The sequence below is a fragment of the Schistocerca piceifrons genome, chromosome 1 (assembly GCF_021461385.2).
Source record: "Schistocerca piceifrons isolate TAMUIC-IGC-003096 chromosome 1, iqSchPice1.1, whole genome shotgun sequence".
Classification (NCBI taxonomy): domain Eukaryota; kingdom Metazoa; phylum Arthropoda; class Insecta; order Orthoptera; family Acrididae; genus Schistocerca; species Schistocerca piceifrons.
The window spans coordinates 508,905,989-508,925,911 of NC_060138.1; the positions used below are offsets into that span (position 1 = coordinate 508,905,989).

At 38.5% G+C, this 19,923-nt stretch overlaps 1 protein-coding gene and 1 pseudogene across 1 annotated transcript in view; one reads left to right on the top strand and one right to left on the bottom strand.

Annotated features, from left to right (window-relative positions):
- The window catches only part of LOC124796583 (condensin complex subunit 1), a 193,304-nt gene extending 175,235 nt beyond the window's left edge, over positions 1 to 18,069 (top strand). The window contains exons 21-26 of the mRNA XM_047260708.1: positions 1,557 to 1,699; positions 2,320 to 2,452; positions 2,552 to 2,816; positions 8,250 to 8,379; positions 16,668 to 16,795; positions 17,660 to 18,069. Coding sequence (XP_047116664.1) covers positions 1,557 to 1,699; positions 2,320 to 2,452; positions 2,552 to 2,816; positions 8,250 to 8,379; positions 16,668 to 16,783 — 787 coding nt within the window. The 3' untranslated portion in view covers positions 16,784 to 16,795; positions 17,660 to 18,069. The remainder of the gene's footprint in view (positions 1 to 1,556; positions 1,700 to 2,319; positions 2,453 to 2,551; positions 2,817 to 8,249; positions 8,380 to 16,667; positions 16,796 to 17,659) is intronic.
- LOC124723761 lies at positions 15,550 to 15,666 on the bottom strand (annotated as a pseudogene).
- Positions 18,070 to 19,923: the final 1,854 nt, after the last annotated feature.

Sequence of the window (19,923 nt, forward strand, 5' to 3'; positions counted from 1 at the left end):
CCCCAACTGAAATTTGAGACTTGAAATTCAAGGGGAGAGAAAAGTTTTAGATCGCACCTCCAAATCAAAACAAAGTTGCTCCATTGTAACATGAGACACAATTTAGGTAGAATGGATGAAGATACAGCTACAGTAATGGTTAATGGGGCTATATAATCAACATATAAACATATATATTCTTCAGTAAACTAATATGGAATGAATCAACAGTGTCTTGTTTCTCAATAGCTGTAACTATTTTGTTGAAGCCACGCGGATTGTCTGCGCGGTTTGAGGCGCCATGTCACGGATTGCGCGGACCCTCCTGCCAGAGATTAGAGTCCTCCCTCAGGCGTGTGTGTGTGTGTGTGTGTGTGTGTGTGTGTGTGTGTGTGTGTGTGTGTGTGTGTGTGTGTTGTCCTTAGCATAAGTTACTTTACGTTAGTTGAAGTATTGTGTAAGTCTAGGTTCCGATGACCTCAGCAGTTTGGCCCCTCACGAATTCTCTCTCTCTCACACACACACACACACACACACACACACACACACACACACACGTGCTATTAAATTTGCACCAGCTAACTATACAATGCCAGGACCGTGGTTCTGAAGACTGCACAGTGTAGCCGTATAGTTAGCGAGGCTTGGGGGTTGCACTTCAGCTCGGAAAAAGATTCTTCCAAAAGATAGCACAGTTTTCACTCTTATTTAGGTACTTGTTGAGGCTCGACGTTTCTACTACTCAAAATAAAAATGTCGAATCAAAACACCTTCAGGTGTCTGGATTTACAGTTCTTATTTTATTGGGCAACCAGTTTTGGCACTACATTATGCCATCTTCAGCCCCCCTGACCAGCATGTATGGAGAATCTCACCTGTGGTTAAGTCAAAATAGGGGCAGCAATCAGTGAGTGGTATACATAGATTTTTGACACAGCGATCAAGTGATGATTGAAGTGATAACTGTCAAAAATCTGCAGATACCAGTCACTGAATGCTGGCCGCTATTTTGACTGGACCAGAGGTGGAATTTTTCCTCCATGTCAGTCAGGGGGCATGAAGATGGTGTAATGTAGTGCCATAACTGATTGGTCAAATAAAATAACAACTAGAAATTCAGATGGCACAAGATGTTTTGATTCGACATTTTATATTTGAATAGCTGTGGTCCCAGGATTGTCTTCTTTAGAAATAGTCACACCGATCGGTAAAAAAAAAAGTATATATCGTTATTCTTCAAAGAATCATTCATGAAATTTGTTACATGCAAAAATTCAGCACTGTTGGAGGAAAAAATGTAATACTGAGCTGCTGTACTTTTTCCTCCTGGTGTAAAATGGCTGGCTACCCACCATTTCTTTGATGCTGCGATATCTGTTGTCATCTTACATGATAGAATTAAAATGGACAGGACAACAAATCAGTAACATACTTTCTTTCTATCTTTCTTTTTGTTCCCTTGGCTGAAAGTATGTAAAACATTCTTGCTTTGAAGTATATTTTAATGCAAAGAAACAAGAACTGTGTACTGATACCTTTTTGTCATAAATATTAGTATTTATTTACTCTTGTTACAGTTTAAGAGATACAACATCAGATACAGTGCGTCAAACAGCAGTACTGATTCTCACTCACTTGGTGATGAATGACATGGTGAAGATCAGGACTCAAATAGCAGACATAGCTTTATGTTTAACAGATGCACATCCAGAAATTTCATGTAAGTGTTGTACATAAGTATAACTGTCTATCTTTTCCACCAAAATCAAGTACACAACTCTGTAAAGTTTAGTTTTAATGATGTTCATTTGCACAAGACATGGTTAGTTACATAAAATGTTGTTGTTTTTTCCCCCTCCCTGTGTGTAATGGGGGGGAGGGGGGGGGGGAGATAATAGAGAGATTCTCATTTACATCTTGTCATTCCTTATTCTCTTACACATTCCAAGTACTGTTCCCTTTCCAATTATGTTATTCCATTTTTCTGCCAACATCTCGAACTTAGTTTATATTTTCTGTGTTCCCTATATCAGGATACCATTTTAATTTTTAAGTCCTGAAGTGAAATAGTATGTTTCTAAAAAAGAGCCAAAACTTGTAAGCAATGTGTTACAAGGTTTTTGTTGCTTATATATTGTCTTCTAGGTAAATGTAGATCAGTCGCCTATCTGGCAGCTCTTCTGTAAAACTTGTTTTCAATCTTTCCTCTGTTTGTATGTAATTTATTTCACTGTGGGAAAAAATGTTCATTGCCTTGTCCTTTTGCAGCCTCTATTTTTGAATTACTTGTAATTCCGTATGGTGAAATTGTAATATAATCCTGTTATATTCCACCCACAGATACAGCAAAGGTGTTTTTCTATGAACTTTCACAGAAGGGTAATGCCTTATATAATACCCTACCAGAAATTATTTCAAAGTTGACACATCCTGAAACTAACCTTGATGATAGTAAATTTCGCACAATTCTGAAGTAAGTATAAATGCTGTACACAATGTTGTGAAGTACAGAATCATGAATTTGAGCCACTAAATGTTTGTCACGTTCATTTCATGTTCAATTCGTTTTCAGATTCATATTGGGACTAATTCACCGCGAAAGGCAGTTGGAAACTTTGATAGAAAAGCTGTGTCAACGATTAGGTGCTGCATCTACTGAACAGCAAGCAGCTAATCTAGCCTTTTGTATGAGTTTGCTGACTTACAATGAGAAATCTCTTTATCTGCTCATTGAAAACCTTAAATGTTATGCAGATAAACTCCATCACAAGCCAGTATTTGACTATTTCATGAACATTGTCAGCAGTTCGATGAAAAATCCGAAACAGGAAATCAAGGTATTATGCATTACACCACTTGTATCTTTGCATATTTATTGGACGTGTAGAGAGGTTGTGTTAAGATTTGAATTAAAGAAGCAAAGAACACATTACTTACTTACAAGTTACATGGTGCCATGCCTACACACACACACACACACACACACACACACACACACACACACACACACAGTCTTACTTTGGTTTCTCTCATCACAGTTATGGCTTATAATTGGCAAAATGTTGTGTTCTTTTGAGTTACTTATAATTTGTGATTGTATGTGTGAACATTTAGACTGAAACATCAATATATAATTCTTACTGTTGTCTGAACATACTATTTTAAACACAATTATTTTGTTTATTGGCACACGGTAATTGTAGGAATGATCCTTGACTGATCAGACCAACAACAATGAAGATGATGTTATGAAAAAATGTGCTAATGAATTGGAAACTAATAACAAAAATAACATAAATAATGAATTTCCCTTGTTTGTGAAACACTGTAACTGATAGTATAGTGTATTTGGACAGATAATAAAATCTGCTCACCAAGTGGTGGCAGGAGGACACAGTATAAAAGAAAGGTTTTAGGCATGCAAGCTTTCAGAGCGAGTGGCTCCTTCTTGCGGCAGAAGGGTAAAAGGGGAAGGAAGAGGGGTTGAGGAAAAGGACTGGAGAGGTTTAGCAAAAGGGGTAAAGTTTGGAAAAGTCACCCTGAACCCCAGGTCAGGGGAGACTTACCAGACGAGAAGGAAAGATTGAAGATACAAAAAACATAGGTTTTCATAAATGAGATTATGATTGACATGGCTTTTCTGGCACTCTGAGTTAGTGAAAAAAAGTTACTAAAATCTGTCACTCTTCCTTATTTGATCAATTTGTTTTGTGATATTTTCATTGCTGAGTCTAACTGGAAAGAATATTCACCTGATTCCTAGAACTGATTTCACTGACAATAACAAATTCAGTATTCCATGAACCCCCACCTATGCTTCAAATTTTGCACTGTCTTCTGTAAATTCCAGAGACAAGATCGAGAACATTCAGTCATGTTAGTAGAGATGTCTAACACAAAGAAAACAATACTTTAGGTTAGATACTAAGAAGAAGTAGATAGCTTTGGCTTACATGTAACAAAATATCAGCAAAAATGTAACAAAATCTTATTAGCATTTAGCAAGTGTGCACTGTACCTCTGTTTTGGAATGTAAATAATTTGAAAATAAAAGGAGTTGCCAAAATATGAGCTTTCAAAGCATAATTGTGGAGGAAGAATTTCATAGATTGCAGGGATTAGATGATCATTTGCCAGATTTGCCCATTTGCGATACAATACATGCTTCTTAATAAAAGAAAAGAAAAAGTGGTAGTCACAGGTAAAAGTAATGTGTATTAAACTACAGTGATGACAAGAAGCTAAGATTATCAAATGTGGTAGCATGTATGTATTACTGAATAGCATCTGATAAAAGTATTTAACTGGATAGATAACAAAACCTACTCACCAAGAGGCGGATGAACACACACATAAAAAACCGTTGTGATTGGCAAGCTTTCGGAACCAGTGGCTCCTCCTTCAGGCAGAAGAGTTGAAGGGGAAGGAAGAACAGTGAAGGAAAAGGACTGGATAGATCTAGGAAAAGGGATAGATTTTGGGAAAGTCACCCAGAACTGCGGGTCATGGGAGACTTACTGAACGGGATGAGAAGGAAAGACTGATTCATCAGTCTCCGGGTCAGGGGAGACTTGCCTTACGGGACAAGAAAGAAAGACTGATTCATCTGTCTTTCCTTCTCATCCCATACAGTAAGTCCCCCTAACTCGTGGTTCTGGGTGACTTTCCCGAAACCTAGCCCTTTTCCTAGACCTCTCCAGTCCTTCCCCTTCGACCCTTCTGCCTGAAAGAGGAGCCACTGTGTGTGTTCTGCCGCCACTTGGTGAGTAGGTTTATCATCTATCCAGTTACATAATTTTATCAGGTATTGATTGTTTTCCTTGAATAGCATCTGACTATGACACAGAAAAAAGCTGGAGCATAGCTGCATGGAGTTACAAGAACATGCTGTCATCATCTTTTGTAAAACACCATTCCTGATCATCGAAATCACCAGGCTCTGTGATAAGAGATTCATCAGCAAGGACTAGGTTTTCATGCTGTAATAATCCTCTAAATATGATTGAAAGGCCTATATAAACTGAAGAGCCAAAGAAGATGGTACCCTTTCTAATATTGTGCTGGGCCCCCGCGAGTGCACAAAAGTGCCGCAACATGACGTGGCATGTACTCAGACTGATGTCTGAGGTAGTAATGGAGGAAATTGACACTTTGAATCCTGCAGGGCCGCCCATAAATCTTTGAGTGCGAGAGGGTTGAGGTGTCTTCCGAACAGCACATTGCGAGGCATCCCAGATATGTTAAATAATGTTCATGTGGAAGTGTTTAAAATCAGAAGAGTGTTCCTAAGCCACACTGTAGCACTTCTGCACATGTGGGGTGTCACATTGTCCTGCTGGAATTGCCCAACTCCATTGGAATGCACAATGGACATAAATGGATGCAGGTGATTAGATAGGATGCTTACGTACGTGTCACCTGTCAGTCATATCTACACGTATCAGGGGTCCCATATCACTCCAACTGCACATGCTCCACACCATTACAGAGCCTCCACCAGCTTGTACAGCCCCCTGCAGACGTGCAGGGTCAATGGATTCATGAGGTTGTCTCCATACCCGTACAAGTCCATCTGCTCGATAAAATTTGAAACAAGACTCATCCGACCAGGCAACATGTGTCCAGTCATCAACAGCCCAGTGTCTGTGTTGGTGGGCCCAGACAATGTGTAAAGCTTCGTGTCATGCAGTCATCAAGGCTACACAAGTGGGCCTAGGCTTGCAAAGCCCGTATCGATGTTTTGTTGAATGGTTCACACGCTGACACTTGTTGATGGCCCAGCATTGAAATCTGCAGCAATTTGCAGAAGAGTTGCATTTCTGTCACATTGAACATTTCTCTTCAGTCATCGTTGGTCCCATTCTTGCAGGATCTTTCCCCAGCCGCAGCAATGTTGCAGGTTTGATGTTGTACCGGATTCCTGATATTCTCAGTACGCTCGTGAAATGGTCATACGGGAAAATCCCCACTTCATCGCTACCTCTAAGATGCTTTGTCCCATCGCTTGTGTGTGACTATAACACCACGTTCAAACTCACTCACATCTAGATAACCTGCCATTGCAGCAGCAGTAACCAATCTAACAACTGCCCCAGACAGCTGTTGTCTTATATAGGTGTTGCTGACCACAGTGCCGTATTCTGCCGGGCTTACATAACTCTGTATTTGAATATGCATGCCTGTACCAGTTTCAGTGTGTGTAACAAAGACTAGCAGTCAGTTCCTTGATTGTCAGTACATCTTAAGCAGTTGAGTTTTTGGCTACACTTTTGGAATGAAATGTATTCACTTAACTTTCATATGTTTTTAATTATCTGATATAGAAAATAATTGCTTACAAACATGAATTACAGCATGTCGTCAAAGTTCTCGGAAGGTAACACTTCATGAACAGGCTTAAAAGTCCCATATTATCTCCAGAATATATTGTAGACCATCGTTGTGGCATATGAAATGAATTATTTTATGGTTTGCAAGTCCGCCTGCTTAGCTGACTGGTAACATGCATACTGCGGGCCCGGGTTCACTTCCTGGCTAGGTTGGAGATTTTCTCCACTTGTAGACTGGATTTGTGTTGTCATCATCATTTCATCCTCATCACTGGCATGCGAGTCGCCCTATGTGGCATTTACTGCAAGAAGACTCGCACTTGGCGGCCGAACGTCCCCGGATGGGGCATCCCGGCCAACAGTGCCATATGATCATTTCTTTTTTTTATTATTGTTTACAAATATAACAATGGAAAAACCTGTATGGAATAACAATAATACAGAAAGGATATATTGCTACTTGTTTGAGGAGGAGGAATTGTGTAGCAGACAGGAAAAATGAGGAAGACTCCTAAAATATTAAGTTTCTGGACAAAGTCCTCCTTCCAAAATTGAAAAAAATAAATAAATAATACTACGGCCACTGCCTCCAGGCACTGGAGCCTAACTGTATCTGCTTTTGAAATGAGTTGCAGTCCATAATAAAGAAAATCCTGTGCAGAACTCAAGTTCTGCTGGATTTGTTAATGGTTCCAGTTTTTGTATTAGGTGATACAGTTCAGGATTTCCTGAGATGAACATGAATTGAAAATTGACAATGAGAGGTGGTAGTATAGACCGCAACAAGGAAAAAAAATTCCAGCAAACAGGGCCTCTAAAATGCATGCTGTAAGAACTATGAGCATTTGTTCACCTTCACTACTGTGAAACACATCTCTTTACTGCAAGCTCTTTACCATCATAAATAACTTGCGGAATACAGTAAACAACTGAGGTCACATTCATCTTGTTATTGTCCAGGGATATGGCATGCAATAAACGTATCTCACTGTATTTACTGTAAATCAGTTCTGGGTAATTGCAGTGCATTCATCAATTCTAATGGAACTAGGTTGTGTTCTGATAAGTGCGTGAAATGCTTTTACAGTGTAGTTTCATCATTACACAGGCCAGCATTACCACTTACCTGGTTCCATTAAAACTAATGTATCTGCTGCACTTACCAGAACTGTGAATACAGTTTACAGTGCCAACACTAACAGTTATTTAACACCCTGTGTAACTGCAATCGTAGGTAGCAAGCACATCCACTCATCATGTTGTTAATTAAAGGATGAAAAAGCTATTTAACACAGGTGATGCAGAAGATCTACCTGCCACATTCACTAACGCTTGCTCTGCCTCTGGTACAGCTATCAGCTCCTGATAACTCTGCATAGTTTGCATTAAAAGTTGTTGTAAGTGTTCCATTGTTGAAACAAACCTGGACACTCACCTAATTATGAAAATTTTCATGGGTCAGTTAACACATGTTATGGATACTGAGCCATTGCCACTTTTGTAAAGGCAAGTTACACATAAGCTGCCAGGGGCCTGCCTGGGTTTATATACAAGAAGGGTTGCACATGTGTTGCTCCTCAGAAATGATGTTTAACACCTTAGCCAAACATCTATCACACTCCAAGACTGACTGCATCAAAGCCTACTCAGGCTGGCTTATTTGGGAGATTTCGGACGGTTCCATTAGGGGGCACTCTTGATAGTCAGTATCCTCTGGGTAGTGGGGCAAAAGCATTAGCCACTAATGTTGTACCAGCTACTCAGTTTCCATATTGACATTGGGTGGTGCAGCTACATTGTACATCTGTGTGTTTTTTGTTTACTTATGACTTCAAGAAATGTATTCGACTAAATCAAAACTCCAAATGTCAATTTCATTTATAAATTATTTGCTGTTTAGTTTATGAAATCTCATTTGGAATTCGTTCTTTTGCATTTCAGGCTGTAAGCAGTGAACTGGAGTCATATATTCAGGATATTGTAAATGGAACGGGTGACAAAAAGCAAGATGGTGACGAGCAAGAACCAGGCAGGCCACCAAGAACAACAAAGACACCGTACCGTCGAAGAGGTATGCCTCCTTTTGTATGATTCTCATTCCATTCTATAAGGTGAGATTCATTACTTTAGAAAATGTTTTAGTTCAGTTCAACCCCATTATTTTCACCAAATGACTAAAATATGATAAATTTAAATATAGGGTTTAAAAAGGAAATGTTAGTGTACAGTGTATCAACAGCCACTTTCTATGTAACGAACATGTGCCTCATACTCCAATTTACTGGCGAAAGGTCCTGGTAGATATGTTGCAGGCTATTCTGCAGATTACTACGCTCCCCTCCCCCCCACCCCCCACCCCCCCCACCCTCCTCCCCCTGAGATAACCATAAGTGTGAGCAACTGATTAAGTCTTCATTCAAATAAAAGAAACCTTGCTGCACATGTAATATATCTGGCTTTGCACCTCCAGAGTTAAGTCATTTTCATTGTGGCTCAGAAAATCAGAAACCTTCCATAATTTTGACTGAGCCAGATTGTATATACCACTCATCCCATAAAAAGTTTCATCTGGACCTCGCAAATGGTAAGATTTGTTATTACCATCTCTATTGGTGTTATTGAATCTTGATTTCTTCTCCTCTCCATTGGCTCTACTGTGCAGATTTTATCATAGCTGAACATTCCATTGTAGGTAGTTTGTGCACCTGCAAACTGTTTTGAAGCACATAGCTGACGGTACTTCCCATTGTACTGGTTTGGGTTTCTTCAAATTCCATTCATGTATTGAGTGAGGGATGATTGATTGCTTACACATGTCAATCCACACCCACCCTTCCATAGTTGCAAACAGTAATGTTGTAAATCAAACCAGAAACCATCTTTGATGATGATACAGTATGTTTTTCTTTCTCCTCCCAACCCTGTGCTGGTGGCATCTTTTTTAGTAAGATACTGCTATAGACTAATGACAGGTAGCAAGCAGTGACCACTGGCATCTCGAGCACTAGATTCATGCCTCAGTCTCACCTGGGATGTATGTAAACATTCTATAAGCTCCCTTTGTTAGGAGTATCTTTAAAAAAATTCTCACTGTTATGTGCTTGCCACCCTCTGCCTCATTCTGTGTGCCCATTGTAATCTTACCCTTCCAAATGTCACCATTAAAATTCTCTCTGTCTCTCTCTCTCTCTCTCTCTCTCTCTCTCTCTCTCTCTCTCTCTCTCACTGTCTGCACAAGTTTTGAAAGCTTCAAGAGGAGTAAGATATACAAAAGAAAAACTTATCTTCATTTTCTCTTGCTGTTGGCTCCAATTTTTGCGTCTAGGGGTACATTATTGAGACTGAAATTTTGACTTACTGTGTTCCAGAAGACTAAATAATTGATGGACTACTATCTGTTGCTGTGATTTTCTTTTAGTTTATCCCATTTGTCTATATCACACTGACTTCACAATCTCCTTTTTCATAAAACCGTCAATTACATTGTTGCAAACAAAATTAAAAATATATGTGCATTTCCATACCCACATTCTTTGATACTCACAAACTCCAAAGAGTTTACAAAGCAAAAGTGTTTACAAACTTTCTTGACAAAAGAAGCATCATCACCAAGCTATAACATTATTTTACAAAGTGGATCCAGAAATAAATTTAATAATTAGTGTTAGATTGAGCCATTACTAATATGAATTTTAAGTATGCCTGTTATTTCGTAATATAAAATATTTCTACAAGAAGAAGAATTTTAACTGTATCGATTGTAACAACTTTGACAGTGAAATTGGAAATCTGAAGTCAGCCTCCCCCTGTACTAATAAGTATGGAGGAATCCATTTGTTGCAGGCAACAAATTTGTTAATTGGGTAGCCAGATGTAACAAAGCCTTTTACAATTGTCTTATTTTACGTGCTTACTATTCAAAGCCTGTGTAACAACCACCTGCTTCTCATCTGTCTCACATCTCGGAGAAGCTGTTCCTTCTTTGGAAGCCCAATACCACAGAACTTCCAATAGGGGGATCTTCATGGCATGGTGCATGGTGCTGCAGTCTCAGAGACGTATACTTGTTATGACATAAGCATGTCAGGGGGCAGTCTTGTGTCACTGTACAATGTCCCTTTAGCACCTCAAACATTAAAGAATGCACAAGCGTCATGGCAGATTAAAACTGTGTGCCCGACCAAGACTCGAACTCGGGAACTTTGCCTTTCCCGGGCAAGTGCTCTACCATCTGAGCTACCGAAGCATGACTCACGCCCGGTACTCACAGCTTTACTTCTGCCAGTATCTCGTCTCCTACCTTCCAAACTTTACAGAAGCTCTCCTGTGAACCTTGCAGAACTAACACTCCTGTAAGAAAGGATATAGCGGAGACATGGCTTAGCCACAGCCTGGGGGATGTTTCCAGAATGAGTTTTTACTCTGCAGTGGAGTGTGCGCTGATATGAAACTTCCTGGCAGATTAAAACTGTGTGCCCGACCGAGACTCGAACTTGGGACCTTTGCCTTTCGCGGGCAAGTGCTCTACCATCTGAGCTACCGAAGCATGACTCACGCCCGGTACTCACAGCTTTACTTCTGCCAGTATCTCATCTCCTACCTTCCAAACTTCACAGAAGCTCTCCTGCGAACCTTGCAGAACTGTTGTAGACAGACACAACAAAAAGACTGCCATTGATGTTGAGCTTTCAGCCAAAAGGCAACACACACACATTCATGCAAGCACAAATCATACACACTGTGCCCACTGTCTCTGACGACTAAGGCCTTATAATTATATGATCATGTGCTTTTGTAGGGCAAAGCTTAGCTTCTAACCAACATATTGCCCACCACTACAACCAACAACTGCGCTACAACCACTCTTGAGTGCTGAAGCAACCCAACTGTTACTACCCTATACTCCAAAACTGTTACCCCATTTACTACAGTTCACTGTACACTCAGATGCAATGTAAAGTTGCATCAGTTTAAAAAACTGTGAATGCACAACATCTGAATAGTCATCATTATCCGGTAACAGTAATCTAGATCTAAACACTTCACAAATTACCTAATGCTCCATGCCTTATCAGTAGTCCTGTAATTGTTTTAAGTAAAGTAATCCCATTTAAGCCACTTAGTATGTCTGTGACAACATTAGCTCCCACTTTCTAGCCAACTATAGTTGTCCAGTTCTTAATGTACTTTTTTACTTCCAGCTACCTTCCCCTAGAAAACTATAGAAACCCGTCTGAGGTTCGAGTCCTCCCTCGGGCATGGGTGTTTGTGTTATCCATAGCATAAGTTAGATTAAGTAGTGTGTAGGCTTAGGGACCGATGACCTCAGTAGTTTGGTCCCATAAGACCTTACCAGAAATTTCCAATTTTATAAATTAGAGCAACTACTAACCATATCCCTCTTGTTCCCTTGACTCAGTACTGTTAATTTATGGTTAGGCTGACTTCTGACAAGAATCCATAAGTCTTGTATACTTCACTTGCCTTTCTTCCTGCCTGCTTCTAGGTCAGCTAATACTGCCGTTTTCAGATTAAGCAGTCTAGTAACTGCAAAAGGTAGTCCATAGAACTCTATTACTTGTTTATCACCTTCACACTTCTCTTGTGATTCATAACTAAGACAGCATTGCCAACCTGATGCAATACTGGAACTCTCTTTTCCCATCTCTTTCTTCACCTCTGTCTTTCCTTAATTAATGTTCTCTAATATTTACTCCCAGCGTGCACATATCATCCTCACCCTCTGCTGGCAATTCAATCTTTAGTTACAGCTTCCCCTTCAGCATGCTTCTCTATTAGTGTTATTGGTGAAATCTGCATTACAGAATGTGGCAATTGATTCATCACCTGCTCAAGGTCTGTTACCAAATCTACCTGCTTAGAAGGTTTATTGGCATAATAGGTTCTCCCTAATATACTCTATTCTCGCATAATTCTCTCGCGACTGGGTTGGCTTGTGGGTGGTATTTTGAAATCAATATGTGGTTCGCACTTCCTCAAGCCATAAATTCATGGAATTGCGTAGCAGTAAACTGGGCGTCATTGTTTGATTGGTCAAACTTCTACTTGAAAAAGCTGTTCGGCAATCTCTGTATTTCATTTGGTAAATGTGGCCATAATCTGATGCACCTGTCACTAAGTGGAATGGTAAATTGAAATCTGGACAGACTACAAGTGATAATGACACTACTCTCTCCTTTATTAATTGAATTCTGATTTACAGTCTTGTGTTCATTTCAAGGTGAGCTATGTTTGAGTAAATGCCATCAAACATGACTCATTTCATACACAGTCTTCTGTAAATTTTCTATAAAATCCAACAAAACCTAAATATGATTTAAGTTGTCTCTTGTTTGATGGTCGTAGGCAGTGGCTAATTGCATCTAATCTGCTTGGGTCTGGTTTAATCCCTGGCATGTTTACAGCATGCCCCAGAAATTTTACCTCGCTGCTTATATATTTCATTCCCACTAATCTAGTTAGCAACTCCTCAATGACGGGGGTTCTCTCACATTCAGTTTCATTTACTCTGTTCACTGTTTTTGCTCAAGTACCAGTCTTACTGATCAGTCTAATTTCTTAATTACAACTAAATGGCTACTGCAACAACTGTCAGATGTTCAATAACATTCCTTGTTAACAGTCTGTTAATCTCATTACTTATAGATGTTTTTGCTGCCACTGATATTGGATATAGTTTTATAGAAGGTGATGTACCAGGTAGTATCTTTAACATACAAACAAAATCTTTAATAACTGCTGGTCTCAGCAAAGAAATACTCATATACTTACTTAGAAAAGCTAACAAATCTTTCTTTCCCTGTGTCATTAATCCCAAAGATTTACTTGTATTAGTCTTAATGGCCTCTATACTTCTTCAATGTAAGTCCATTCTACATTATTAAGACCTTCAGTTACCTGAGCTAGAGCAATAAGTGTTACAAGAATGAAGCCTATAAATTGTAAGATGCAGGAGTGCCAAAAGTTAGTTCCCTTCTTTTACATGCCTAACTCTGTGCATGACATATTTGCATTTTTTTTGTGCTGTGATGAAAAAATTTTTCATTTTCTTCCCACGTTTTACTCCTCTATAATTTTGACATTAGACCACCACAGCTTGGCAACGGAGGTAGACTTTTGCTTACTTGGGTGACGACTAACCTGGTACAGGATTTTTTTGTCGCCTTTGGAAGCGTGCCGATGCCTTGGCAATGTATAAGGCTTTCACAAAACTACAGGATGACCTTTAATTACATGTATTTGTTTACCTTTTTACAAAATTTGAACCATTTTGCAAAAGTTTGAAATATAGAAGTGGTATGCTTCAAAAACCTGCCAGCAAAACATGTATTATGTTTAGCTTGACTTTAAATCATCATATCTTGGCAACAGGTTAGGATTGTTTGGTAAAAATAACTTCATTTTTACTTTATCCATTTATCTACCTTCGTGCAAAGTTTGAATCGATTCGTAAAAGTTCAAAATAGAAGTGATGCACTTCAAAAACTTCCCCAAAGCAAGTGCTTTTTGCATGTTTTTATATGTAAAATCAGAACAGTGCACATAAAAATGCTGCTATTAGCTAAGCATTAATTTCAGCCCTATTAACTTTTTTTACAAAAGTAATAAATCAATTTGCACAATTTACCTGGTCATCAGCACAGTTTCATCATTCAAACTTGGCTCAGTATGTTGTAACATAGGTACAGGAAGAGAGATATTCAAATGGCTATACAAATAGCTGGTGGTCCGAGCTAAACAAAAACTTTGCCTCCACGCTGTAATGATATTAGAAGTAAATGTGATAACTATTGAAATACAATCTCAAAATATCTTCTACTTTGCCCTAAGGAAATGTTATACTGCTGTGTTGAAAGCTTAAGGTAAGTTTATGGTCTGTCAACCTATCAGTGCCTAATATTTCAAGTACGTTCAGTCCTGCTACCATGTACATGGCATAGTGAAATATATATTCATTTAGCTTAAGTGTTACTAGTAATTCTGATTGGATTAGTTTACCTACTGATCTTGTAATAACCATTACTTATATTCCAGTCACCGGCACACTGGAAATGCACGCATCATATCGGACTGTTCTAAAAATAATACACTGCTATGTTGCCTGTCGATCCTTGTCATTTAGGCTGGATGTATTTCTTGGTAGAGTCTTCCTTTTTTGCTCTAGTAATTCATTTCCTATAGTAGTGCTGTTATTGTATCCTAATAAATAGGAATTCAAATTTGTGGATCGTTATCATTCACTTCTGGAGACTGAGCCTCACTCTGGAGACACATAATTTTTCCACTTCCCTTTTACTAATATTCTGGTGATTAACAGCTCTACTGAATTGGTTTGCATTATCAGGGTTATGATTATTTCTCTCTGTTTGTCTCAACCTGTTTCCCTGTTGGTCATTAGTGTCACCTATAGGATTTCCCCCAGACTGCATGTTGTTATTACTATTTGTGGCGTTATTTGTTGCACTGTTATTGCAATGCTGTCTATTGGATTTTTTTCCAGAGTATCTCTTTGTTCTAGGTAGTCTAAAAGATTATTTACTTTACCCTACTCTGTCTCTATCAACTTATCATGCGCCTTCCATGGTAGTCGACTTAACTTTCAACAAGTACCTCTCACGAATTGGGTCACCAGAGTATTTTGCTTTACTTAATTGATTTTCTGCAAATCCTCTGTATCCTTTCTAATTAGTATTGTTATGTGTTTGAAATCCTAATAATTCCATTCTCAATTTCTTCTGCACTTCTTCACGCCAGTATTAACCTTTAAATTCTAATTCAGAGTTATTGTAAGCATTAAATTTGTCAAATTTTAATATATCCTGTTGTGCAGTGGTCCTGTAAGATGACTTACCAAGAACCTGGTTTTAATGTGGTCTGTCCACGTAGTGGGTAAAACATCCCCAAATGCTTTTAAAAAAAATATGTGAAAGTACTGATGTAAAATCATCACTTACACAATCGTTAAGTTTATCTTTATTTCTGTTCATCGCATTCTTCCCTTTCTTGTACATGAGTATGACACTCCGTCTTCAGGCCACAAATGGCCCATCGGGACCATCCGACCACCGTGTCATCCTCAGATGAGGATGCGGATAGGAGGGGCGTGTGGTCAGCACACCGCTCTCCCTGTCGTTATGATGGTTTTCTTTGACCGGAGCCACTACTATTCGGTCGAGTAGCTCCTCAGTTGGCATCACGAGGTTGAGTGCACCCCGAAAAATGGCAACAGCTCATGGCGGCCCGAATGGTCACCCATCCAAGTGCCGGCATGCCCGACAGCGCTTAACTTCGGTGATCTGACGGGAACAGGTGTATCCACTGTGGCAAGGCCATTGCCTGTACATGAGTATAGCCCTTACCTAATTTAGCATGTTGATTATTTCCAAGTGCACTGTGTATATTATAATGGGTAAAAGAATCACTAGTAATATTTGATGCAGAAGTTATTGCCTGAGGTATCATGTTCTGGGAAACATTCAAACCAGTCTTTAATGTTGGCTTCCAGTTACTATGAAAGATATATAATATCAACATGCAAATTGTTCTGTTTTGCAAGGCTGAGCTACAGTCATTAGCAGACACTATTAGCATCAGAACACAGCCCATAGACCAGGTGCTAAACACCTCATGCAGCAATACTTGAGATACCTTACAGATTATTAGTATTGTACCAATTAAAGTACAGGGGCATACTGGACGTGTGAGATGACACTTCCCACAGCATGTTGATTTTTAACAAACAGGAGCTCCTTCCCCACCCCATGCTCGTGTGGGGGCAGTAACTATGGTGATCAATATACTTACAGCTTCTTCAGTGTTCAGTGAACTTAAAACGGTGCAGTAGCTAAATGTTGGAACTGTGATTTCTATTTAAGTGACAGTGAAAGAATCTCCAAAAATTGTCTTATATTTTGTGTAGAAATAAAGAAGTTTCTTCACAAAACACACTGAGTAGGAGACAAATTTCTGTTGGACATTATGTGAGAATTTTCAAAGCACCACACACACAAACAACACTGAAAAACTTTCCTCGTGTGTGTGTGTGTGTGTGTGTGTGTGTGTGTGTGTGTGTGTGTGTGTGTGTGCGCGCGCGCGCGCATCTGCAAATGTCTTTTTTGTGGGATGTGTGCACGCATGTGCGTGTGTGCGCGCACGCATGTGCAAGTGTCTATTTTGTGGGGAAAATAGTCATGTGGGGCATGATATACAAATGTTAACTTCATAAGGAATGGTTTACCTGCAATTATCAGAACAAAAGTATCTAGTGAAGCATTGTTTCACTCTCAAGTGATAATTTCCTGTAAGTAATAAATATCATGGTTGGTTGCTTTATTGAAGGTACCAGGCAGGCACCATCAACAGTTAAAAAGCAACCGCAAAAAGGGAAAACTCCTAGACGAAGAAAACCAAAAACACCTTCTTCTACATCTGAGAGTAGTGACCTGGATGAATGAGAAACCTTTTAGGTATGTACACTATTGTCCACAGACATACTGTGAATGTACTCTTAAGAGCCACCATTGAGACAGTAATAAGTTGATAATTTAATAATCAGTCTTTGGTAAAAGTATTGCAGTAAATAAAAGCTCTTTTTTCTTATTATCATGGAATACATTGCAACCTTTGGGATTTGCTGTTGAGTTTTGAATACTACGTAATTTGTGCTAGCTTGTAACTATTTCGCAACCTGTTAAAAAATATTTGTAGGTACTGAATTTATTACACTGATTTATAGAAGCATTAACGGTGAAATATTTCATATGAATAGCATTTGTATTTTTGAACTGTAGAATTGTTTTTAAATGATGGCACATTTTACACTTATCTTTCAAATATAATATATTTGTGGGGAATGTATATGTGTCAGCACTGTAGAGATTTCAAAGCTATTTTCATGCACAAACATCCAAAGCTACAATAATGGCCAGCAAATATATTTAATGAGAGAATGGATCATATTTGTTACTGTACATGCTCGCTCTCTCTCTCTCTCTCTCTCTCTCTCTCTCTCTCTCTCTCTCTCTCTCTCTCAGCCTTACTGGTTAGTTTCCAGTTAGGGAGCATGCATAAGACAGAACTAATATTTACAAATGTTGTTGGACCAGTAATGCAACTGGAAGTGTGTTTCTATTTGTTCATTGCCTCTGTTCTCTTTAATGTATGTTGGGTTACCAGAAAATGAATATTACTGCTAGTTACTGGTTGCAGGGTGTATTTGCTGTTTTTGTTATTAAGATGTTAGTACTTGTGTTTGTGTTACTGCAAAACTTCGCATTACACAATATTAAATTCTGGTAATAATTTCAGTGATGTATCTTTGTTTGTTTCAGGTTTTATTTATTTTAACTGACATAGGGGAAATGCTTCCTGCAATTAAGCCCATAATTTATACATTGAACAAAACATGACAAAGTGCAATATGTACAATCATAAGAAGGGCTACAAATGCTTTCATGCTGGCACACAACTATTTTAATGTGTCAATATGCATGACAACTTTAAACTGCCTTCTTGAAGACAGGAATAATTATTTTATTAATTTTTATATTTAATCTCCACTGATTCTCCGCAAGTAGGGCTCTGTATTATTGTATAACTGACCTGTTAGTTCTAAATGTACAGGATTTTATTTAGTTAACTGGTCACTGAATTAAATGTACAGTATCTCTGCATAGTGATAAAGTGCACATGCACATTTTATGTATTGCTGCCAGTATGAATGAATTAGTTTTTACTAGTATCATAAGTGTCTTGTTATTTTATTGTTATCAAACAAGTAGTTGAATATGACTTTAAGACTTGTGTTCTCTAACCGAATTCTACTTTTACTGCGTTTTGAGACAAAACATGTTGAGCTACAGATGGTTAAACCCTTGTCATGTGCTGAATGTGATGGGCCCATGTTACACATGATTTAGAGGCAAAGGGAAGCAAATGAGATGGGCAGGAGGCAGCAGAGGTACTGTGTAAGACAACTGAGAAAACAGTATGGTTGCAGTCCATATACTCTCAACACTCAATGAAAAGTCGCAAGACAGGCTAGAGAGGAGAAAGAAATTCACAGAGCAACAGAATAGGTAGAGAATATGGGCTAGTGAAGACTTGAGTCCAGTAGAGGTTCAGTACTAAATGATACTCTGGAGGGATGTGCAGCTTAATGGAATTGTGTTTTAGTAGGGAGAGAAGTTAGAGATGGCATAGACTACAAAGCAGGAACTGAAATCAAACACTGCTTGCTGTGTCTTTTAAATGTTGAATTGCGTTTGGTCATAGTTGACTGGTTGGCCTCTCAGAAAATTACACATTAATCTGCAACATTTTTATCTTTAAAGCGTAATATGGAATCTATATTTAACAATGTTGTACCTTTTCAGTAATGGTAGTTGTCCATGTAGACTGAAAAAAATTAGACAATTAGTATTTTATCAAAGGTGCATATCAAATGGCCATTGCATTTTTTCTTGAATTGAGAATCCTGCTTTATGATTGTCTTTAAAGAATGAGATGCGTGACTAAATTAATTTAATGTATTAATGAATTTCAGTATACAATGTATCTGTAGGAGTTACTCACATAGATGTTCAGTGGAAGGCTGGCATATTTCACATCACAAAAAAATCCCTTGAATATGATCTGTGGGTATACTAAAAAGAATTATGATTGGCACAGTCATACAGCAAACGCAGGATCTCAATCATTCTTTCAAACAAGCAGAACAATGATACAAGCTGTATTGATTCAACACAGGCAGGAAAAACTGAACAAAAAATTAATGCAAATAATGAATGATAGGATACTAAATGAATGGTATAGAACCAAACAACAGAGACAAAAAATAACCATAAAAAGATGTGCATAAATTAGCCACAACCATACAAGTACTTCGTACAAACAAATAGGATAAAGATGGCAACAGGAAAATCTGGCAACAAAGGAGTTCTATGGTTTACAAATATAAATTCACAATAAAAAATTGTCACAATGCAATGAGACAAGGAAATAAACATATTTACTCAAACTCAGATCTTATGCCAAAAAATCTCCCTAAAATAAAAATAAGCGCATACTTATACTATAAATCAGTATGTGAGGAGAAAATTAGTTTGGACGCAATTAAGTTGCACATTTAATATGAAATATACAAGAGAAAAACTGAAAGTTAGAAATAAGGCGCAGTCCAGTGATGTTCAGATAAAATGGGTATGTGACTCAAACCTTAAACGAGAAGTAAGTTGTAGGTGGGACATTGACAAGGTCAAAGAGGAAGAAAAGTCTTACGAAGATGCTCTGTGATAGGCACCATACAGTTACAGAACAAGTACTTCTTAAATCAAAACTTAACATGACAGGTCAAAACCTTTTCCCATTTGGCAAGTGAGAAAAGAAAATACTATATTTCCTACATTGTGCATCCATTCATACACTGTGTTCCATAGATGCAGTGAGAGGGGGAAGTGGACTAAGTCCGCCATGGTCCTCTTAGAAATCATTCTGACATTAGCCTGGAATAGTTCGGGAAACCCAAGTCAAGTAGCTCATTACAGAAAATACTGTATGGTCTTTAGAGATGTTTTTAGATAGGCCAAGAATATGA